The sequence below is a fragment of the Xenopus laevis genome, chromosome 1L (assembly GCF_017654675.1).
Source record: "Xenopus laevis strain J_2021 chromosome 1L, Xenopus_laevis_v10.1, whole genome shotgun sequence".
NCBI lineage: Eukaryota > Metazoa > Chordata > Amphibia > Anura > Pipidae > Xenopus > Xenopus laevis.
The window spans coordinates 17,407,175-17,424,592 of record NC_054371.1 but is presented as its reverse complement, the minus strand read 5'-3'; the positions used below and the strand labels follow the sequence as shown (position 1 = coordinate 17,424,592).

The window sequence follows — 17,418 nt, the reverse complement described above, 5'->3', positions numbered from 1 at the left end:
TGTACTGGGTCGCAACGCTACTAGACCCTCGGTACAAGCATAAAGTGTCAGAAATGTTACCAACATACCACAAGTCCGAAAAGATGCGGCATTTACAAACCAGCCTGCAAAACATGTTGTACAATGCTTTTAAGGGTGATGTCACTTCAGGAACTCATCAACATTCCAGGGGCAGAGGTGCCAGTAATCCTGCCACGAGCACACCTGCAAGGACAAAGCCCTTTGGCCAGTCTGTAACGTCAGACATGCAAATGTTTTTCTGTCCAAGGCAGCGCCACAACCCTTCTGGATCCACCCTCAAAGAACGCCTCGACCGGCAGGTAGCGGACTACCTGGCATTAACTGCAGATATCGACACTCTGAGGAGCGATGAACCCCTGGACTACTGGGTGCGCAGGCTTGATCTGTGGCCAGAGCTGTCACAATTTGCCATGAACCTCTTGTCTTGCCCAGCCTCAAGTGTGCTCTCAGAAAGGACCTTCAGTGCAGCAGGAGGGATTGTAACTGAGAAGAGAACTCGCCTAGGTCACAAAAGTGTCGATTACCTGACCTTTATTAAAATGAATGAGGGGTGGATCTCGGAGGGTTACTGCACGCCGGAAGACTTGTTCTGACTTCTATGCAGCTGTCCTTCTCTTCAAGCCTCATGACTCCACACACAGCTGTCCTTTAGCGTCCTCCTCCTCCCTCCGCCACCGTTACAAACTAGGGTGCAAACCCTACTGGTTTAATTTTTTCTGGCCTCTGTGCTTCAGTGGCTGCAACCAAAAAACTGGGCAAACAATGTCTACAAGGTCAACGTATGGCAAAAAATGACTATTTTCAGCATTTATATGGCATATTTTTTCTGGCAACTGTGCTTCAGTGGCTGCGTCCAAAAAAATGCATATTTTCTGCATTTATATGGCATAATTTTTCTGGCAACTGTGCTTCAGTGGCTGCGACCAAAAAAATGCATATTTTCTGCATTTATATGGCATAATTTTTCTGGCCTCTGTGCTTCAGTGGCTGCAACCAAAAAAATTTATATTTTCAGCATTTATATGGCATAATTTTTCTGGCCTCTGTGCTTCAGTGGCTGCAACCAAAAAAATTTATATTTTCAGCATTTATATGGCATAATTTTTCTGGCAACTGTGCTTCAGTGGCTGCGACCAAAAAAATTACTATTTTCAGCATTTATATGGCATATTTTTTCTGGCCTCTGTGCTTCAGTGGCTGCGGCCAAAAAAACTGGGCAAACAATGCCTACAAGGTCAACGACGTTGACCTTGTAGGCATTGTTTGCCCAGTTTTTTTGGCCGCAGCCACTGAAGCACAGAGGCCAGAAAAAATATGCCATATAAATGCTGAAAATAGTAATTTTTTGCCATACGTTGACTCAACGTATATGGCAAAAAATGACTATTTTCAGCATTTATATGGCATATTTTTTCTGGCAACTGTGCTTCAGTGGCTGCGACCAAAAAAATGCATATTTTCTGCATTTATATGGCATAATTTTTCTGGCCTCTGTGCTTCAGTGGCTGCAACCAAAAAAATTTATATTTTCAGCATTTATATGGCATAATTTTTCTGGCAACTGTGCTTCAGTGGCTGCGACCAAAAAAATGCATATTTTCTGCATTTATATGGCATAATTTTTCTGGCCTCTGTGCTTCAGTGGCTGCAACCAAAAAAATTTATATTTTCAGCATTTATATGGCATAATTTTTCTGGCAACTGTGCTTCAGTGGCTGCGTCCAAAAAAACTGGGCAAACAATGTCTACAAGGTCAACGTATGGCGAAAAATTACTATTTTCAGCATTTATATGGCATATTTTTTCTGGCAACTGTGCTTCAGTGGCTGCGTCCAAAAAAACTGGGCAAACAATGCCTACAAGGTCAACGTATGGCAGTTGTTTAAAGAGAACAGTAGATTACTAGCCAGCAAAGCTACCTAAGCTAAAATGTCCCTCAAATCCCTGCAGACTTCTGTCCCTCCAATACAGAGCAGTATCAAGCAGATTACTAGCCAGCAAGCTTACTATCATCTGTCCCTGAAATCACTAACAGCTCTCCCCCTACACTATCTCTTCCAAGCACACACAGGCAGATTTTTCAGATACATTTTTGCCCTTGATCCCCCTCTGGCATGCCACTGTCCAGGTCGTTGCACCCTTTAAACAACTTTAAAATCATTTTTCTGGCCAGAAATGTCTTTTCTAGATGTTAAAGTTCGCCTTCCCATTGAAGTCTATGGGGTTCGCGAACCGTTCGCGAACCGCTCGCATTTTTGCGCAAGTTCGCGAATATGTTCGCGAACTTTTTTTCCGACGTTCGCTACATCCCTAATAATAACTAAGTGTGTCTATATTAGATGGAAATACAGGTATAACTGTGGAGCCACCTGATTGATGTTTCTGAGGACGACATTAAATCAGTTGATGAGTTTGCCAATTTTCATAATGATTCTGGTTGGGGTATTTCATTCACTAAACATACCAACTCATATAAAAACCCATTTTCGGAAATAAGGTTCACTGTCAGGGATGAGCACGTTCTTTCTGATTTACTTCACAAGCCAAGTACACAAAATAATCTTCTCTTACCCTACACCCATCTCTCCTTAATGTGTGTGACATCTCAATGGGAAGGAAATTGTAACTATGGGTAATAAAAAAAATAAAAAATTAAATAATACATCATATACCATATTATATGGGAAACTAAACTATTGTAGTGAAAAATATGTAGGGGATATTGACCTATACATTCCATATACTACTTATATATTTTATAGTTTTTAATGTGTTAATAGTTTTTAATAATTTGCAGTTGCCACTTTAAGCATTGTCTTTGTGTTTGCTGGCTTGTGCAAGACTTCAACTTAGGCACATGCAAGGTTATGCACTTTATTATACAATAAAAATGTGATACAGGCCTTCTTAATGAAGAAAGTGGGTGTTATTGTGGATAACAGACATTGCAATTCTAGGCAGTGTCAATCAATAGAGTTAATTAACAAACCAACAAGTGTGGGGCTCTAAAGTGGATGCAGTGGAGAGAACATATTGACACACTGACCTTCCATGTGCCCATGTCTATTCTGTCTCTTCTAATGAATGGAGCACAACTGCACCTATTGATGTTATGGAACCATAGAGATACCACCTTTAACCTGGCAGTATATTCTGACTTACTACATAGATACACCAGATTTGTGCAATTTACACATCAGATGCAATAGCAGCAGATGCAACTTGCACAATAATGGCAATTACATTAAAATTGTAGGAAAATATACTCAATTTTGGCAATTTGCATTCTACATGGTATGAATGAGCTGGAAAGAGTACAGACTTGCAGCCAGGGTAGAAAAAATAATTTAAAAAAAGTTACTACGAGGAAAAAGTATGAGATTGTTTTTCAGTAGAAGAAGCCCCTGTAGGTGGGCATAGTAACTCTTTACACATACATTAGAAGATAATAAGGACTATCCCTCTCAATACGTGATAGTGTTTCTGTTAAATCCCTCGTCTTTCCCTTAGTTCATAGTGATGATGCCTCCTGATAAACCTCAATATGCAAAAGAACCTGAAAGTGATTTCTGGATGCCCTTCCAACCCAGGGGCCCCTTCCCTCACTATACAATACAGGAGAGGGTGTGAAGACTGGGGATACTGGTATGGGGATACTGGTACTGGTATGCAGGATAACTAATGGCACTCAGGGGCCTAACCAATGGGCTATAAATGCAACAATTCCTGGACAGGTGTCTGTCACATGCTAATTAAAGTCTCTCATTCCCTCACATCATAATAATAAAGCTACAATATATATATTGATTGCCTGTAGGATTTAACATGTACTGGAAATCTGTCTGTAAAAAGGATTAGTCTAAACACGTAACAAGTGTGGGAACATGACATTGCATGAGTTAACATACAGTGATAACTAGTTCTACTAGAGGTGAAATGATGCTAACATGCTAACTCATGGATTCAAAAATAGATTTTGTATAGGTAAGGATTTGAGTATTTGCAGTGCAAAATATCATAGAATTTAGATGTAGCTAAATGATGAATTATGTGGGGGGTTAGGTAGGTGAGAAAGCCAATCCAAACACTTTGGATAAAAATCACTGTCCAGCTTTATTGAAAAAATTAAAACAACAGACAGGCATCTTTAGCAGTTGTACTCCTACCCTATGACATGTTGAATCACCTGACGCGTTTCATGCCTCCTTCTGGCACTTCATCAGAGGTGATGAATTATCTTAAATGTATAGTGCGATATGTAGTTATGTAATAGAAACAATGGATGTGTTTGCTTGTGTTTGCTAATGTTTATATGTACAATACAATGTAAAATGTATACCGGTATGTACAATACAATGTGTAACATTTGTGGATATGAAGAAATAGATAACCTGTTCTATGCTGACATCTTGTGGCCAGTTTCAGGTATAACAGAAGAATCACATTTCAGACCATGTAAGGCCCAGCTAAATGTGACTGGAGAGAGAGGAATGACTTTAGAGCTTCAGCATAGCACAAATACAAGCCTATGGACTCAAACAGTATATTAGGAGACCTTCAGGGCCTGTAACATGGATATAATTAGAGAGGAAAAAGACCCTGTGGCCCCAGGAGGTATAGGGGCCCCACAAGGCCCTAAATAATGAGCAATTTCAACATATATTGGTATATTTAGGTGCCCTGCAATTACTTTTCTGTGGGACCCAGTAACATCTAGTTACACCATTGGCCTGTACTTTAGGTCTCTCCTCCTCCTCCAAGGCTAAAGAACACCAGGAGACCTCCGATGCCATAACCAAGATCGGGTCTATCTTTCTGTATCTGTGTGTCTCATTTACAAACGAGAATAAATACTCTTCTTCCTTCAATAAATCTCTATTTGTGGGCTATTTTGGTGGACAAAGGATTACTTACATTGCCAATATGTATCAGTTTAATGGCAAACAACAACTATAGAAACAAAACATTCCGTTTCACATAAATATAACTTAGTTCAGCTCACCTTGTGGTTAATTCATGAATACATATAAAAATACTTCATATCCCACTGAAGCCTATAATCACTGCCCATGCCCAATGCCCACTCTCCAGTGTCACCCACACCTTAAGATACTTTATATCTGTTGCATAGTAGGATGACTAATGTGCCTTGCCCTTTATGCCCATTGTATGTAAGTATTATAAATATACTTCAATATCACTGCTGTACCCAAGCTTACAGTAAAACTACATTATCCAGTAAACACTGGGTGCCTTTATCAGCAACACTTGGGCAAGATATTCAAGAAAAGGATTCAGAATATTGCATTAACCCCATGCCTCCCAATATTTGAAAATGTAAACAAGCAAATCAACTGCCGTAAGCAGCACAGCTGCAAAACTTTTGAACATGTCCACATTGTGGCCCCACTCCCCCCAACTACCACTTTGTGACACACTGTGGCCCCTCCCCTCTCGCATTTCATGACAGACAAAATAACACCCCCATGCATTTCATAACACACTGTTGCCCACTGTAACCAGGGGCGATTCTCAAAAAAATATAGATCTCAACATTGTTGTCTATGAATGTTCTCATTTCTCCAGGTCATGATATACCGTATCTAGTAGGGCCAATGGCAATTGGACTTTTAGGGGCAAATTCACTAAGCGACGGAGCACCTAACGCTAGCATCAATTCGCTGGCGTTGGGCATTTTCGTTACTTCGCAAATTCACTGACGAACGCTGGCGTAACTTCGCTAGTGTTACTTCGCACCCTTACGCCTGGCGAATTTGCGCAACGGACGTAACTACACAAATTCACTAACACGCGCAGTGTACTGAACGCTACCTTTTACGTTAGACTTCCTTCGCCACCTCAGACCAGGTGAAGCGCAATAGAGTAGATAGGGATTGCTTCAAAAAAAGTTCAAATTTTTTCTAAGTCCCAAAAACGCTGGCGTTTTTTCTATATTATGTGTGATAGGCTGAAAAAGATCGAAATTTTTTTTGGGGCTCCCCTCCTTCCCCCCTACATTTCCTAACTCATGGCAACTTAACTATACAGTAGGCACATGTGTAGGGCAAAATAAAAATTTTATTTGATGTTTTGAAGGTTTCCCAGGCATTTGTAGTGATTCTACGTATTCCTCCATTGAAATTTGAATTTGGCGCCATATGCAAATTAACCATCGCCAGCGTAACTTCGCTTAGCGAATCAACGCTACCGCAACTTCGCAACCTTACGCTACCCCTGAGCGCAACTTCGGATTTTAGTGAATTTGCGGAGCGCTGGCGAAACTACGCCTGGCGAAGTGCGGCAAAATGCGGCGAAGTTACGCCTGGCGCAACTACAAATCTTAGTGAATTTGCCCCTTAGAGTTTTCTTGAAATTTGAATGTGAGCTGTTTTATGCAATATCTTTTTATAGAGACCTGCATTGTTTGTGGGGTATAGTTTTCCTTTAAGGAGTAGAACACCTTTAAGTAAATTTTTATTAGGTTACAAAATTGTAAAGTCTTAGCAACTTTTCAAATGGTCTTCATTTTTTTAAATTTTTGTATAGTTTTAAATTTTTTTGCTCTCTTCCTCTGACTCAAACCACCAATTTAGACCCTAGCAACTAGATTGTTGCTGAAATTCCAAACTGGAGATAAGAACAAGCTATTTTCATTCAATATTGCTACAGGCATTTTTTTTTTTAAATAAAAATGTTCATTTTCATATTTATTTGTGGGATTCTGTACTGGGGAGTTCAAGCCCTTGAGATGAGGTTTCCTGGTGGGACCCAGACACCCCAGTTCAACACTGCATGTATGTGTGTGCAAATGTATAAAGAAAGGGAATTACATTTTCTGTGTGCAGGAAGGATCCTTGGTAGCGTTGGAGGGTCCATGGTTGCAGAGCCAGTGCAGCAAGAAGTGAGTAGGCAGGTGTTGGGGGGTGTGATACGAGTCTGATGTACTTGATGATGAATGAGTGATAAGTAACAGAAAGATAAAATAACATCAGATAGTATAGATAGTAATGGCCTGTGCTGCACTACTGTTAATAAAGAATAAAGGTTATTAGAGTACAAACTTGTTGTTGAGCAGAGGGATGGATGATTCACTGACCCTGAAATATTGTAATATTATGATTGGATACGGAGTGGCGGACATGCGCTACACCTCTTCAAAATAACATACTACGCATGTCTGACTCGTGATTTTAAATAACTATTGCGCATAACCGTAAGCTAGTAACTAGATAGCACAATATAATGAAGCTCGTGCATGATGCGCAAGCCGATGTAATATGTTGTAACAACTGCTCATGAATAATCACGTGTATTGAAACTAAGACAATAAAAGAAGGGGATAATTTGTTGGTTGGTAATTTGTTGGTAGACGCCTGATCAACGTCTCGTCGTGAGGTTCCCGGTATTCTCCTCCTGTGCAGAAGTCCCCAGCCGTGGAGTGATGTTAGAATATCCGGTGATGTATTGATGTTAACTCTTTTATTATAATATACTTAAACAGTTGTTTGTCTTAATACTATGTGTACTAATTAATTTAATAGACAACTCTTATTGATTTTGATGAAACGTTTTGCATATAATTATTAAAGTAACATTGACCTATTCTGTGTGATAGTGTGGGTTGGGTTGTGATATATTTTTATAAAGCAAAACAGGGGGATGGAATACGGGTCCCATGATGCCATCCATTCCTGTGACCTACAGGTAAGAAAGACGTGCCAGCCCCCTTGGCTCCTTACCTAGGAGGTTTGGGGCCCATCTGACTTGCTGCATGGCAGCAAACTCCACTAGTGCAGCGAGAAACCACTTTTCTGCTGAGCTCGTAGGTACTATGTACTTGGCAGTTACAGCATTTTTTCGCCACAACATAGTACTTATATGCTTGGCAGTAAAAGGTTTCAATTCAGTTGTCACCTCCTGTATTCACATCCTGACTTCACTCTCTAGAGGATTGAATCACAACAATGTCCTCGATGCTTATAATGGAGTAATGAATGAAAGACTTTTTTTTTGTATGAGTGCTTCCATTTTTTATTATATATATATATATATATATATATATAATTTTGACAAGGCATTTAATACCATGCCCCATGAACGACAGCTTTCTAAACTAAGATCTGTTGGGCTTAATGAAGTCTTTGCACATGGATAGGAGACTGGCTGCAGGATCAGGTACAGAGGGTGGTTGTTAATGACCATTTTAATGAGGCCTATGGGAAATATTTTATGCAGCCATATCAAGGGAACCAGTGTGGCTGATTCCAGGAAGACAGATTCAGGTGTAATACTGTTTGTTGTATTGTATTCCATGTGAGAGTAAAGAGTAATGCAGTGAAGGTAATGTACACAGGTTGTGAGCACAAAACAAGCTAAATGCTCTCTCTGTCCCATTGCAGGTTACATTCAATATGCAACCAAAATGATTCACTTTCCCTTTGCCATTAACTACTACCTACATTGCCTTCACTTCTCCCTCTCCTTGTTACCTTATATTTTATCTTGCCTCTACCTTTCCTTCTTCATCTGCAATTTTAACTTCTACATTTTGTTTTTTTCTGCTATTGAATCTCTCCTCTAATATTTCTCTTCCAATAACCTGTAGTGAAGGTTCCCTTAATGTGTTTCCTTCTCCTGCAACTCCTTATCTGTAGCACCTTTTGACCCAACTCCTCCTGCCCCATATTCCTGCTTCTTCTCTCTGGACCCTCGCCATCACAAAACTTTCAGAAGAAATGCTACAAACGGCAGGCTTCTTTAACATTTTAACAATGTTAACAGTGCAGAGTAGTGATGGGCGAATTTGCGCCGTTTCGCTTCGCCGAAAAATTCGCGAATTTCGCGTGAAAACATTTGCGAAACGACGCCGGCGTCTCGTTTTTGACGCCGGCGCCCGTTTTTGACGCCGGCGCCTGTTTTTCCGATGCCAGCGCCCGTTTTTGACGCCGGCGCCGGTTTTTCGAATAAATTCGCCCATCACTAGTGCAGAGTGGTTGGACTAGCCTGAATCTTTGCACACAGCCCAATTTTTAGTGCATGGTTTAAAACTTAAAGAGGGTCCAGAGAAGGGCACCAATCTGGTAAAAGGTAAGGAAAGTCTTAGCTATGAGGAAAGACTGGCCAAATTGGGGATATTCACGCTGGAGAAGAAGCACTTAAGGGGTGATAACTATGTATAAATATATAAGGGGATCATATAATTATCTCTCTAATGTTTTATTTACCAGTAGGTCTTTCCAGCTGACACGAGGTCACCCATTCCGATTAGAAGAAAGGAGGTTTCGCCTAAATATTGGGAAGGGGTTTGTTACAATGAGAGCTGTGAAGATGTGGAATTGTCTCCCTGAATCAGTGGTACAGGCTGATACATTAGATAGCTTTAAGAAGGGGTTGGATGGTGTTTAGCAAGTGAGGGAATACAGGGATATGGGAGATAGCTCATAGTACAAGTTGAATATTTTCCCCCACTGAGGCAAATTGGAGAGGCTTCAAACTTGCAGTTAGGCAGGTTAAAGATAGACTTTAAAGGTTGAAATTGATGGGCAAGTCCCACAGTTATTACCATTAAAACAGAACCAGGGTCTCCAGCTCTGCTGGACTTTGTCTACCTCTCTGCATCTTTTTCTTCAGAACAGATTAGTCCTATACTGACTCTGGGATCAGTTGAGGTACTAGACCCCACTTATATAAGTTCCCTCTTTCTCTGGGCCCCTATCTGGCAGGTATTGCACTGGGCTCTTCCTTAGTTCTCACTGGGGATTCAACTGCTTGACTGACTGGCCTAACATACATCACCTACAGTGAGCTCCAAAATCTAACATTACAATGTACCCTAACTTTTAATTCCTTCATGTACCTCACTTCAGGCGCCTCAGTTCTCAGATCAAGAGAAAGTGGCCCACTATTCTCTTCCTTACATAGCCTCTGTCTCTAAGGACACAAAGTGCAACTGAGGGAAACCTAGAGCCTCAGTAGGGGATCCCCTACCTAACAATGCCATCTAGTGATTGGAACCAAAATAATATTGTTTATGCAAATAAACTTTTTTACTTATTACATGCAGATCTGTGGCCACAAATTATTTGAGAGACATTACAACCTATGCCTCTGTCCCTGGGGTTTTCTATGACCTTTGAGTGATGTTTTTCCCACATTTCTTCACTAAATAGGTTTTGCAAAGCTTAGACATCACCTTCAAATCAATCTCTTGCTACATGATGAAACTTGCACCAATCAAGGCTGTAAAATAGAAACACATTTCTTGGTGATTCACCACTTCTGAATGCTATTAGTACGTAATGCAGTTGCAATATATGTAGTCCTTTAAGTCCCCCCTTAAAATACCGGGAACTTTGACAGTTCTGCCGCCACTGTAATAGTAGATCATGTTGTACATATTGTTTATTCGTTTACTTTCTCCATAAAAATTTGCATAATTTTTTAGGGAACATATTCTTATCCATAAGTATTAGTGATGGGTGAATTTATTCGGCAGGCGTGAATTCGCAGCGAATTTGCGTGATTCGCCGATGGCGAATACATTCGTGAAACTGCAGCGAAAATTCGCTGGCGTCCAAAAAAAGTCTGCTGGCATCAAAAACGGCGCAGTTTCGCAAATTTTTCGGTGGAGCGAAATGGCGCAAATTCACCCATCACTAATAAGTATATTTTAAGCAGAGAAATAAAAAAGACATTTTTCAGTACAGGTATGGGATCTCTGATATGGAAACTCAATATCTAGGAAGCTCCATATTACAGAAAGGCTATCTCCCACAGACTCTATTTTAAACATATAATTTATATATTTTTTTAAATAATTTCCCATTTTTTCTGTTATAATAACACCGTAATTTATTTACTTGATGTTAACCATGCTACTTGAATCAATATTGGTGCCAAAACAATCCTATTGGGCTTGTTTAATATTTAAATTCTTTTTAGTAGACTTGAGATTTGTAGGCCCAAATTATGGATAAACCCCTTACCTGGCAAACACCAGGTCCCAAGAATTCCAAATAATCGATCTCATACTAACAGTTTAGGGTTTTTTTTTTGTATAAGCTACAATTGTTAATGTGCTTATTGTGGTGAGGGGTTATATATTTCATTAAAACTGAAACGTATTATCTCCACTTAAGATCTTTGTTTAAAGGAAAACTATACCCCCAAAATGAATACTTAAGCAACAGATAGTTTATATCAAATTGAATGACATATTAAAGAATCTTACCAAACTGGAATATATATTTACATAAATATTGCCCTTTTACATCTCTTGCCTTGAACCACCATTTCGTGACTGTATCTGTGCTGCCTCAGAGATCACCTGACCAGAAATACTACAACACTAACTGTAACAGGGAGAAGTGAGGAAGCAAAAGGCAGAACTCTGTCTGTTAATTGGCTCATGTGACCTTACATGTGGTTTGTATGTGTACACAGTGAATCTTACGATCTCAGGGGGCGGCCCTTATTTTTTAAAATGGCAATTTTCTATTTATGATTACCCAATGGCACATATTACTAAAAAAGTATATTATTATGATAATGGTTCATTTACATGAAGCAGGGTTTTACACATGAGCTGTTTTACTCAGTATCTTTTAATAGAGACCTACATTGTTTGGGGGGTATAGTTTTCCTTTAATGTGAAAAATAAAAATGATTGAAAAGAAAGACTAAATGCAGAAAAGACGTGACCCTACTGAATTATGATCAGACAGATCTCTTATTGGAAAATCGGACTCATGATGGGGCAAATTCACTAAGATGCGAAGTTGCGCCAGGCGCAACTTCGCCGCGCTTCGCCGCACTTCGCCAGGCGTAGTTTCGCCAACGCTCCGCAAATTCACTAAAATCCGAAGTTGCGCTCAGGGGCAGCTTAAGGTTGCGAAGTTGCACTAGCGTTGATTCGATATGTAAAGCAAAGTTACGCTAGCGAAGGCTAATTTGCATACGGCGCCAAATTCAAATTTCAATGGAGGAATACGTATCAGCACTACAAATGCCTAGAAAACCTTCAAATCATCAAATAAAAATTTTATTTTGCCCTACACATGTGCCCACTGTCTAGGTAAGTTGCCATGAGTCAGGAAATGTAGGGGGGAAGGAGGGGAGCCCCAAAAAATTTTTCGATCTTTTTCAGTCTGTCACCCATAATGTAGAAAACACGCATTTTGAAACAATCCCTATCTACTCTATTGCGCTTCGCCAGGTCTGAGGTGGTGAAGGAAGTCTAGCGTAAAAGGTAGCGTTCAGTACACTGCGCAAGTTAGTGAATTTGCGTAGTTACGTCGCTAGCGAAATTTCGCCAGGCGTAAGAGTGCGAAGTAACACTAGCGAAACTACGCCAGCGTTCGTTAGTGAATTTGCGCAGTAACAAAAATGCCAAACGCTAGCGAATTAACGCTAGCGTTCGACGCTTCGGCGCTTAGTGAATTTGCCCCATGGAGACTGGTTTAGTTGCTGCTACAAGAAGATTACAGATACAATTTTAAATGAACTGTTGTTTTGATAATGAATCTTTGAAATGCCTATTCAAGTTTCCTCACATCCATCATATATTTAGCAAATTTATAATAGATTTGCCTCTGTATTTAGCTATATCTGATTTTTCAGTTTTTTTTGGAAAATTGTTATTGTTCATGGACTTGCCAAGACACCCCGGAGATCAGTTCAGTTCTCTATCAAACCAACAGAGGAAGGTGAAACAAGTACAGGTGCAGAACCACTAATGTAACTTTAGAGGAAACAGAACCCACAGTTGCATGGGGGCCCAGGGGACAGGGGGAACCAGAGCAAGGGGTGTGTTTCATAGAAATCCCCCCTCCCCAGCTGTTTTCCTATCTTAAAAGTTTGTGAGGAAGCGGAGAGGAGTGGGGTGTCTGTCAGTAGCTGCAGTGCATGCAGGGCCCCTCCAAAGATTTCTTGTAGGGGGACCTGGTGACTTGTAGTTTTGCCACTGTGCAGAACCTTTATAACAATATTAGTGAGAAATACATTCTGACACTCTCTATAACCTGCATACCTCCCAACTGTCCCTTTTTCGGAGGGACAGTCCCTCTTTTGACAGCTCAACCCGCAGTCCCTCATTTGTACTGGAAAGTCCCTCTTTTCTCTGCACTGAACAGCCAGAAAAAGAAACAAAGTTTCTCACTTAATTGGCTTTTAGCAGAGAGCCCAGAACAGCTAACAGGTGCAAATAAGATACTTTGTAACAATTTTGAGACACAAAAAAACTGTTTAGATAAGGAGAAATATTTTTACATTTTAATAACCTGCCAAATTTTGTAAAACGAACATGGTAATTAGGGGGTGTGGCCACAGAAAGGGGTGTGGTCAAAAAATTGCTGCGCTACGTGCGGAATTTTTTTTCCCCCTCTTTTTACTTCCAAAATGTTGGGAGGTATGTCACCTGCACCTGTCACTTGAATACTATTCAAAGTCTTCCCCTACTGAGAATATCATGTCATGCTCTGTAGCTTTATAGAGTATCATGTAAATAACTCACTGGCACAATAACAGGGAGGTTTTTGTTCAGCTCTGTATCACTGTGTGAGAGGGAAATTGTAATGCTGCTGACAGTAATAATCTGCTGCATCTTCAGCTTCCATTCTGCTGATTGTAAGAGTGAAATCAGTTCCAGACCCACTGCTGCTGATCCGCTCTGGGGTCCCTGTGTGTCGGGTGTTTGCATGATAGATCAGCAGCTTTGGTGCCTGCCCTGATTTCTGTTGGTACCAGACTATCCAATTGCCAACACTGCTACTGGCTTTACATGTGATGGTGACAGTTTCTCCTGGTGACACAGAGACATAATCTGGAGACTGAGTCATCACAATCTGCCCATAGGAACCTGAGGATTAAAAAAAAAATCAGTAATAAAATAATTGTATGCACAACAAATCCAAAGGTAAGTACTGTGCATATAGTTCTAAATCACTGGAAAAATCAGTGTAAGTGAGTGATGATATAATTACCTGGAACAGAGAGAGAGAAGAGAGCGGAGAGGACAAGCAGTAAGTATCTCCCCATACTGACAGTAGGAGCAGTGTCAGGTGCAGATCACTGAGACGTCACATAGGAAATAGAACATTTATAGCATCTTATATCTACAGGGAACTCACCACACACTTTGTGTATGCAAAGTGAGATTACAAACAAAAGTGTCTGATTTCAACGTTTTACTATAATTAGTAAATGACTTTGGCTTTCAGCATTGATTTGGTGTCACAGTATAATGTTCTGATTAATTCAATGTGGTGGTAGTTATTCATCAGTTCATTTCAATGAAAAAAGTGTATCAATACTACTTAAATAGGACGGTCGTAATAGGAAAGAAAAATACGCTTCAGATCAGTATATTTCTGAGACACCAGGGAGGCACAAAGAACAGAAGACAATCTTTCTTTTGCTTTTTATGCCTTTTTTTATTGTTTTTGAGAACTACAGGGTTGTGGCCCAGATGGGTATGACCTTAGTTTATTTACATGGTTCAGGGGCAGTTAACGTTAATTGGTTGATGGGTGGATAATTATTTACTGTAATAGGCACCCAAAACAATACAGAGAGTCATTTATTATGTTGTTTTATATATTTCTGAAAGTGGGTATAAAAAGGGATGTGGGCATTTTAGATCCTTTATCCCCATCTGCCACAGGATTATGGAAAAGAATCAATGATAGGCTTGAAATTCCCCCGTCACTCCTCTCTTCACCCCCAACAGAAAGATGGAGGTAAGTAATTCAGTAATGTTAAAAATAGTACTACAAAATTCTCCCCCTGCAGAAGGCTGTGTATTTAGCTAGAGGGTGTCCCGAAAAATTCCTAAAGATATGGGGTCCTTGGCTTGAGTTGCCTGACACTGCTACTCACTCATTTCAAGCAGTGACTTAGGCATGGTTGTGTTGCTCTTCATGAAGCAAATGCAGGCATATCGCTTTGTTGTACCTAATATGTAACCTCTGACTACCCTAGGTAGACAATTGTAAGACTTTCTTTTGTTTTCTTCTGTACTTTTGTATGTCTTTTTGAAAAAGTTAATAAAAACAAATTTTAAAAAAAAAAATAGTACTACAAAATACATGTGGTGCAGTCGCAGGGAAATTAGGAGGTGTATAAAGGACCCTTGCTGCTGATCCCAACCAACATCTCTGTTACTATAATTCTATATTATATTGTAAAAATCCAAGTGTATTTTACTGCCCTATGCTGCACAAGTTCCCATTCACTAAATTCCCATGTGTTACTGTCATAGAACATTGAATTAATATCCAGAGGGTTTTAAGACATTGTAGTACAAATATATAAATATATATATATATATATATATATAGAGTTCAGAGCTGGTGCACTGGACAACCAAACGATTACCTGGGTGCTGGTTATATACAGCATACAAACGGAAAAATGAAACCGCACTCCTAGGATTTTGATGAAAAAAAGTGATGAATTTTATTTCAACGTTTCTGCTGCTACACTCGAGCCGTCTTCAGGAAGTGAAAACCCTAACCCCAACCCTCACCTTTAACCCCAAAATGGCGCCAAAGTGCAGTGTGACATCATCATTACACCAATCAGAGCATTGAAAGTCATATCAAGTGAATAGTAGAAAAAATCTCTACAAAGTGGATGTAGAAACCGCAGTGTATTCAAGATGTATGCGCTAATACGGTGTTATTACCACCTCCGTGTGGCTCCTCAAACAAGTGACCCCGTGCACATAGCAGAAGTGAGTGACAGCAACCACCCCCATAGGCGGATCCAAAGGGGAGTATCCCTATTCATTACAGAGGAGGACGCACAGATGCCAACCCCTGGTGGTTTCGCCCTTTAGACAGTGATCGGACCAACACACCATATCCCTAATCCCTTTACCCAATCTCATGGGTCAGTTACCAAGCGAAAGCCCTTAGAGCAACTACTTCCCTTCTATCGACCTCGCTGACAGCATCTGGGACACACCCCCTAATACGTCACCGTGAGCGGGGTTCCCTGCTGACAGAACACGTCCGAGCTGTCAGATTAAATACAGCGTCACGCTTAGTCACTCCCACAATTAAGCATCACTCTTCACAGGCAAGCCCTCTTGGGAGCGCCGAGCCTGGTATTGCTCCTGACTCTCACCCACCAGTTTGTGGGCTCCACTGCTCTGTCTCTGCGATACATCGCAATTAGCGAGTGCTTTTTCATACATGGTAGCGTAAACCAAGGTAGTAGTGCTGACCTTCTGGGTTATTGTTCGCAGTTGCCTGATAACCCAGTACCCCATAGCGACGGAGAAAAAACTTGAAAGAGACAAGATTGCTTTAACATTATTAGGTACCAAAATAGTGTGCAAAAGAAAGACATGTTAGCTAATTGTCCACCCTCAGCAAAAGTCCTTACGGCGACCATATATATATATGGTGAATATCCCGACAGATCATATCCAGTACAGTCAGTAACAAAACAGTAGTTCGCCTGGCACAAATTGGCAGTGATTTTTTTTTATTTCTCTGTGAAAACGTTCAAATTGCTCGATTTTATAGTGAAAACTTTCGAATTGCTCGATTTTGTAGTGAAAACATAGAATTGCTCGATTTTTTTTGTGTAAAACTTTGATTTGCTCAATTTCATAGTGAAAACGTTCGAATTGCTCGATTTCTCTGTGAAAACGTTCAAATTGCTCGATTTTATAGTGAAAACTTTCGAATTTCTAGATTTTTTCGTGAAAATGTTCGAATTGCTCGATTTCTTCATGAAACCGTTCGAATTTCTCGATTTTTTCATGAACTTTCCAATTTCACAATTTTTCTCAAATTTTTCGCCGTTTCACGAATTTTGCGGGAAATGCACAAATTTTTCAGCAAAGTGAAACGCGAGAAACTCGCCCATCACTATAAAACAGTCATAATCTTTTTTGTGTGTTTATTATGTAGTGGTATTAATTTAAAGACAGCAAACTCTTTGGGGTATATTCATCAAAGAGTGAAGTTGGAGGTTGCCACAGTCCTTTAGAGTGAAATTCTGCCACTCTCAATTCATATAAATAAATAAGCCTTTCAAAATATCATAGAAATGAATGGACAGTGGTGGAAGTTCACTCTAGAGGACTGTGGTGACTTCTAACTCACTCTTTGATAAATATACACCTTAGTGTATGAGCATATATCATAAATAACAACTATTAAGAGTCATAAATAGTACACACAGAACATGGTTTCTCTTAGGCAAAGTGATCAAGGTACATTCAATCACAGAGCGTATCACGCAATGACACCCCTGTAGAGACACCGCTTCTGTGACACCCTTTAGTGGACTTTGGTCACCTCTAGCAGAACCTCCAATCTATCCTCCTGTGTTGGAGCTCTTTCTACCTTAACCTGTCTGATTTAAACTCATGAAATTTACTATAAA

General features: G+C 40.1%; 1 gene segment (V, D, J or C); it reads right to left on the bottom strand.

Annotated features, from left to right (window-relative positions):
* Positions 1–13,482: 13,482 nt before the first annotated feature.
* On the bottom strand, positions 13,483–14,153 carry LOC121401975. The segment is given in 2 exon segments: positions 13,483–13,876; positions 14,001–14,153. Coding segments are annotated over 2 exon segments (363 nt in total).
* Between the last annotated feature and the right edge of the window lie 3,265 nt (positions 14,154–17,418).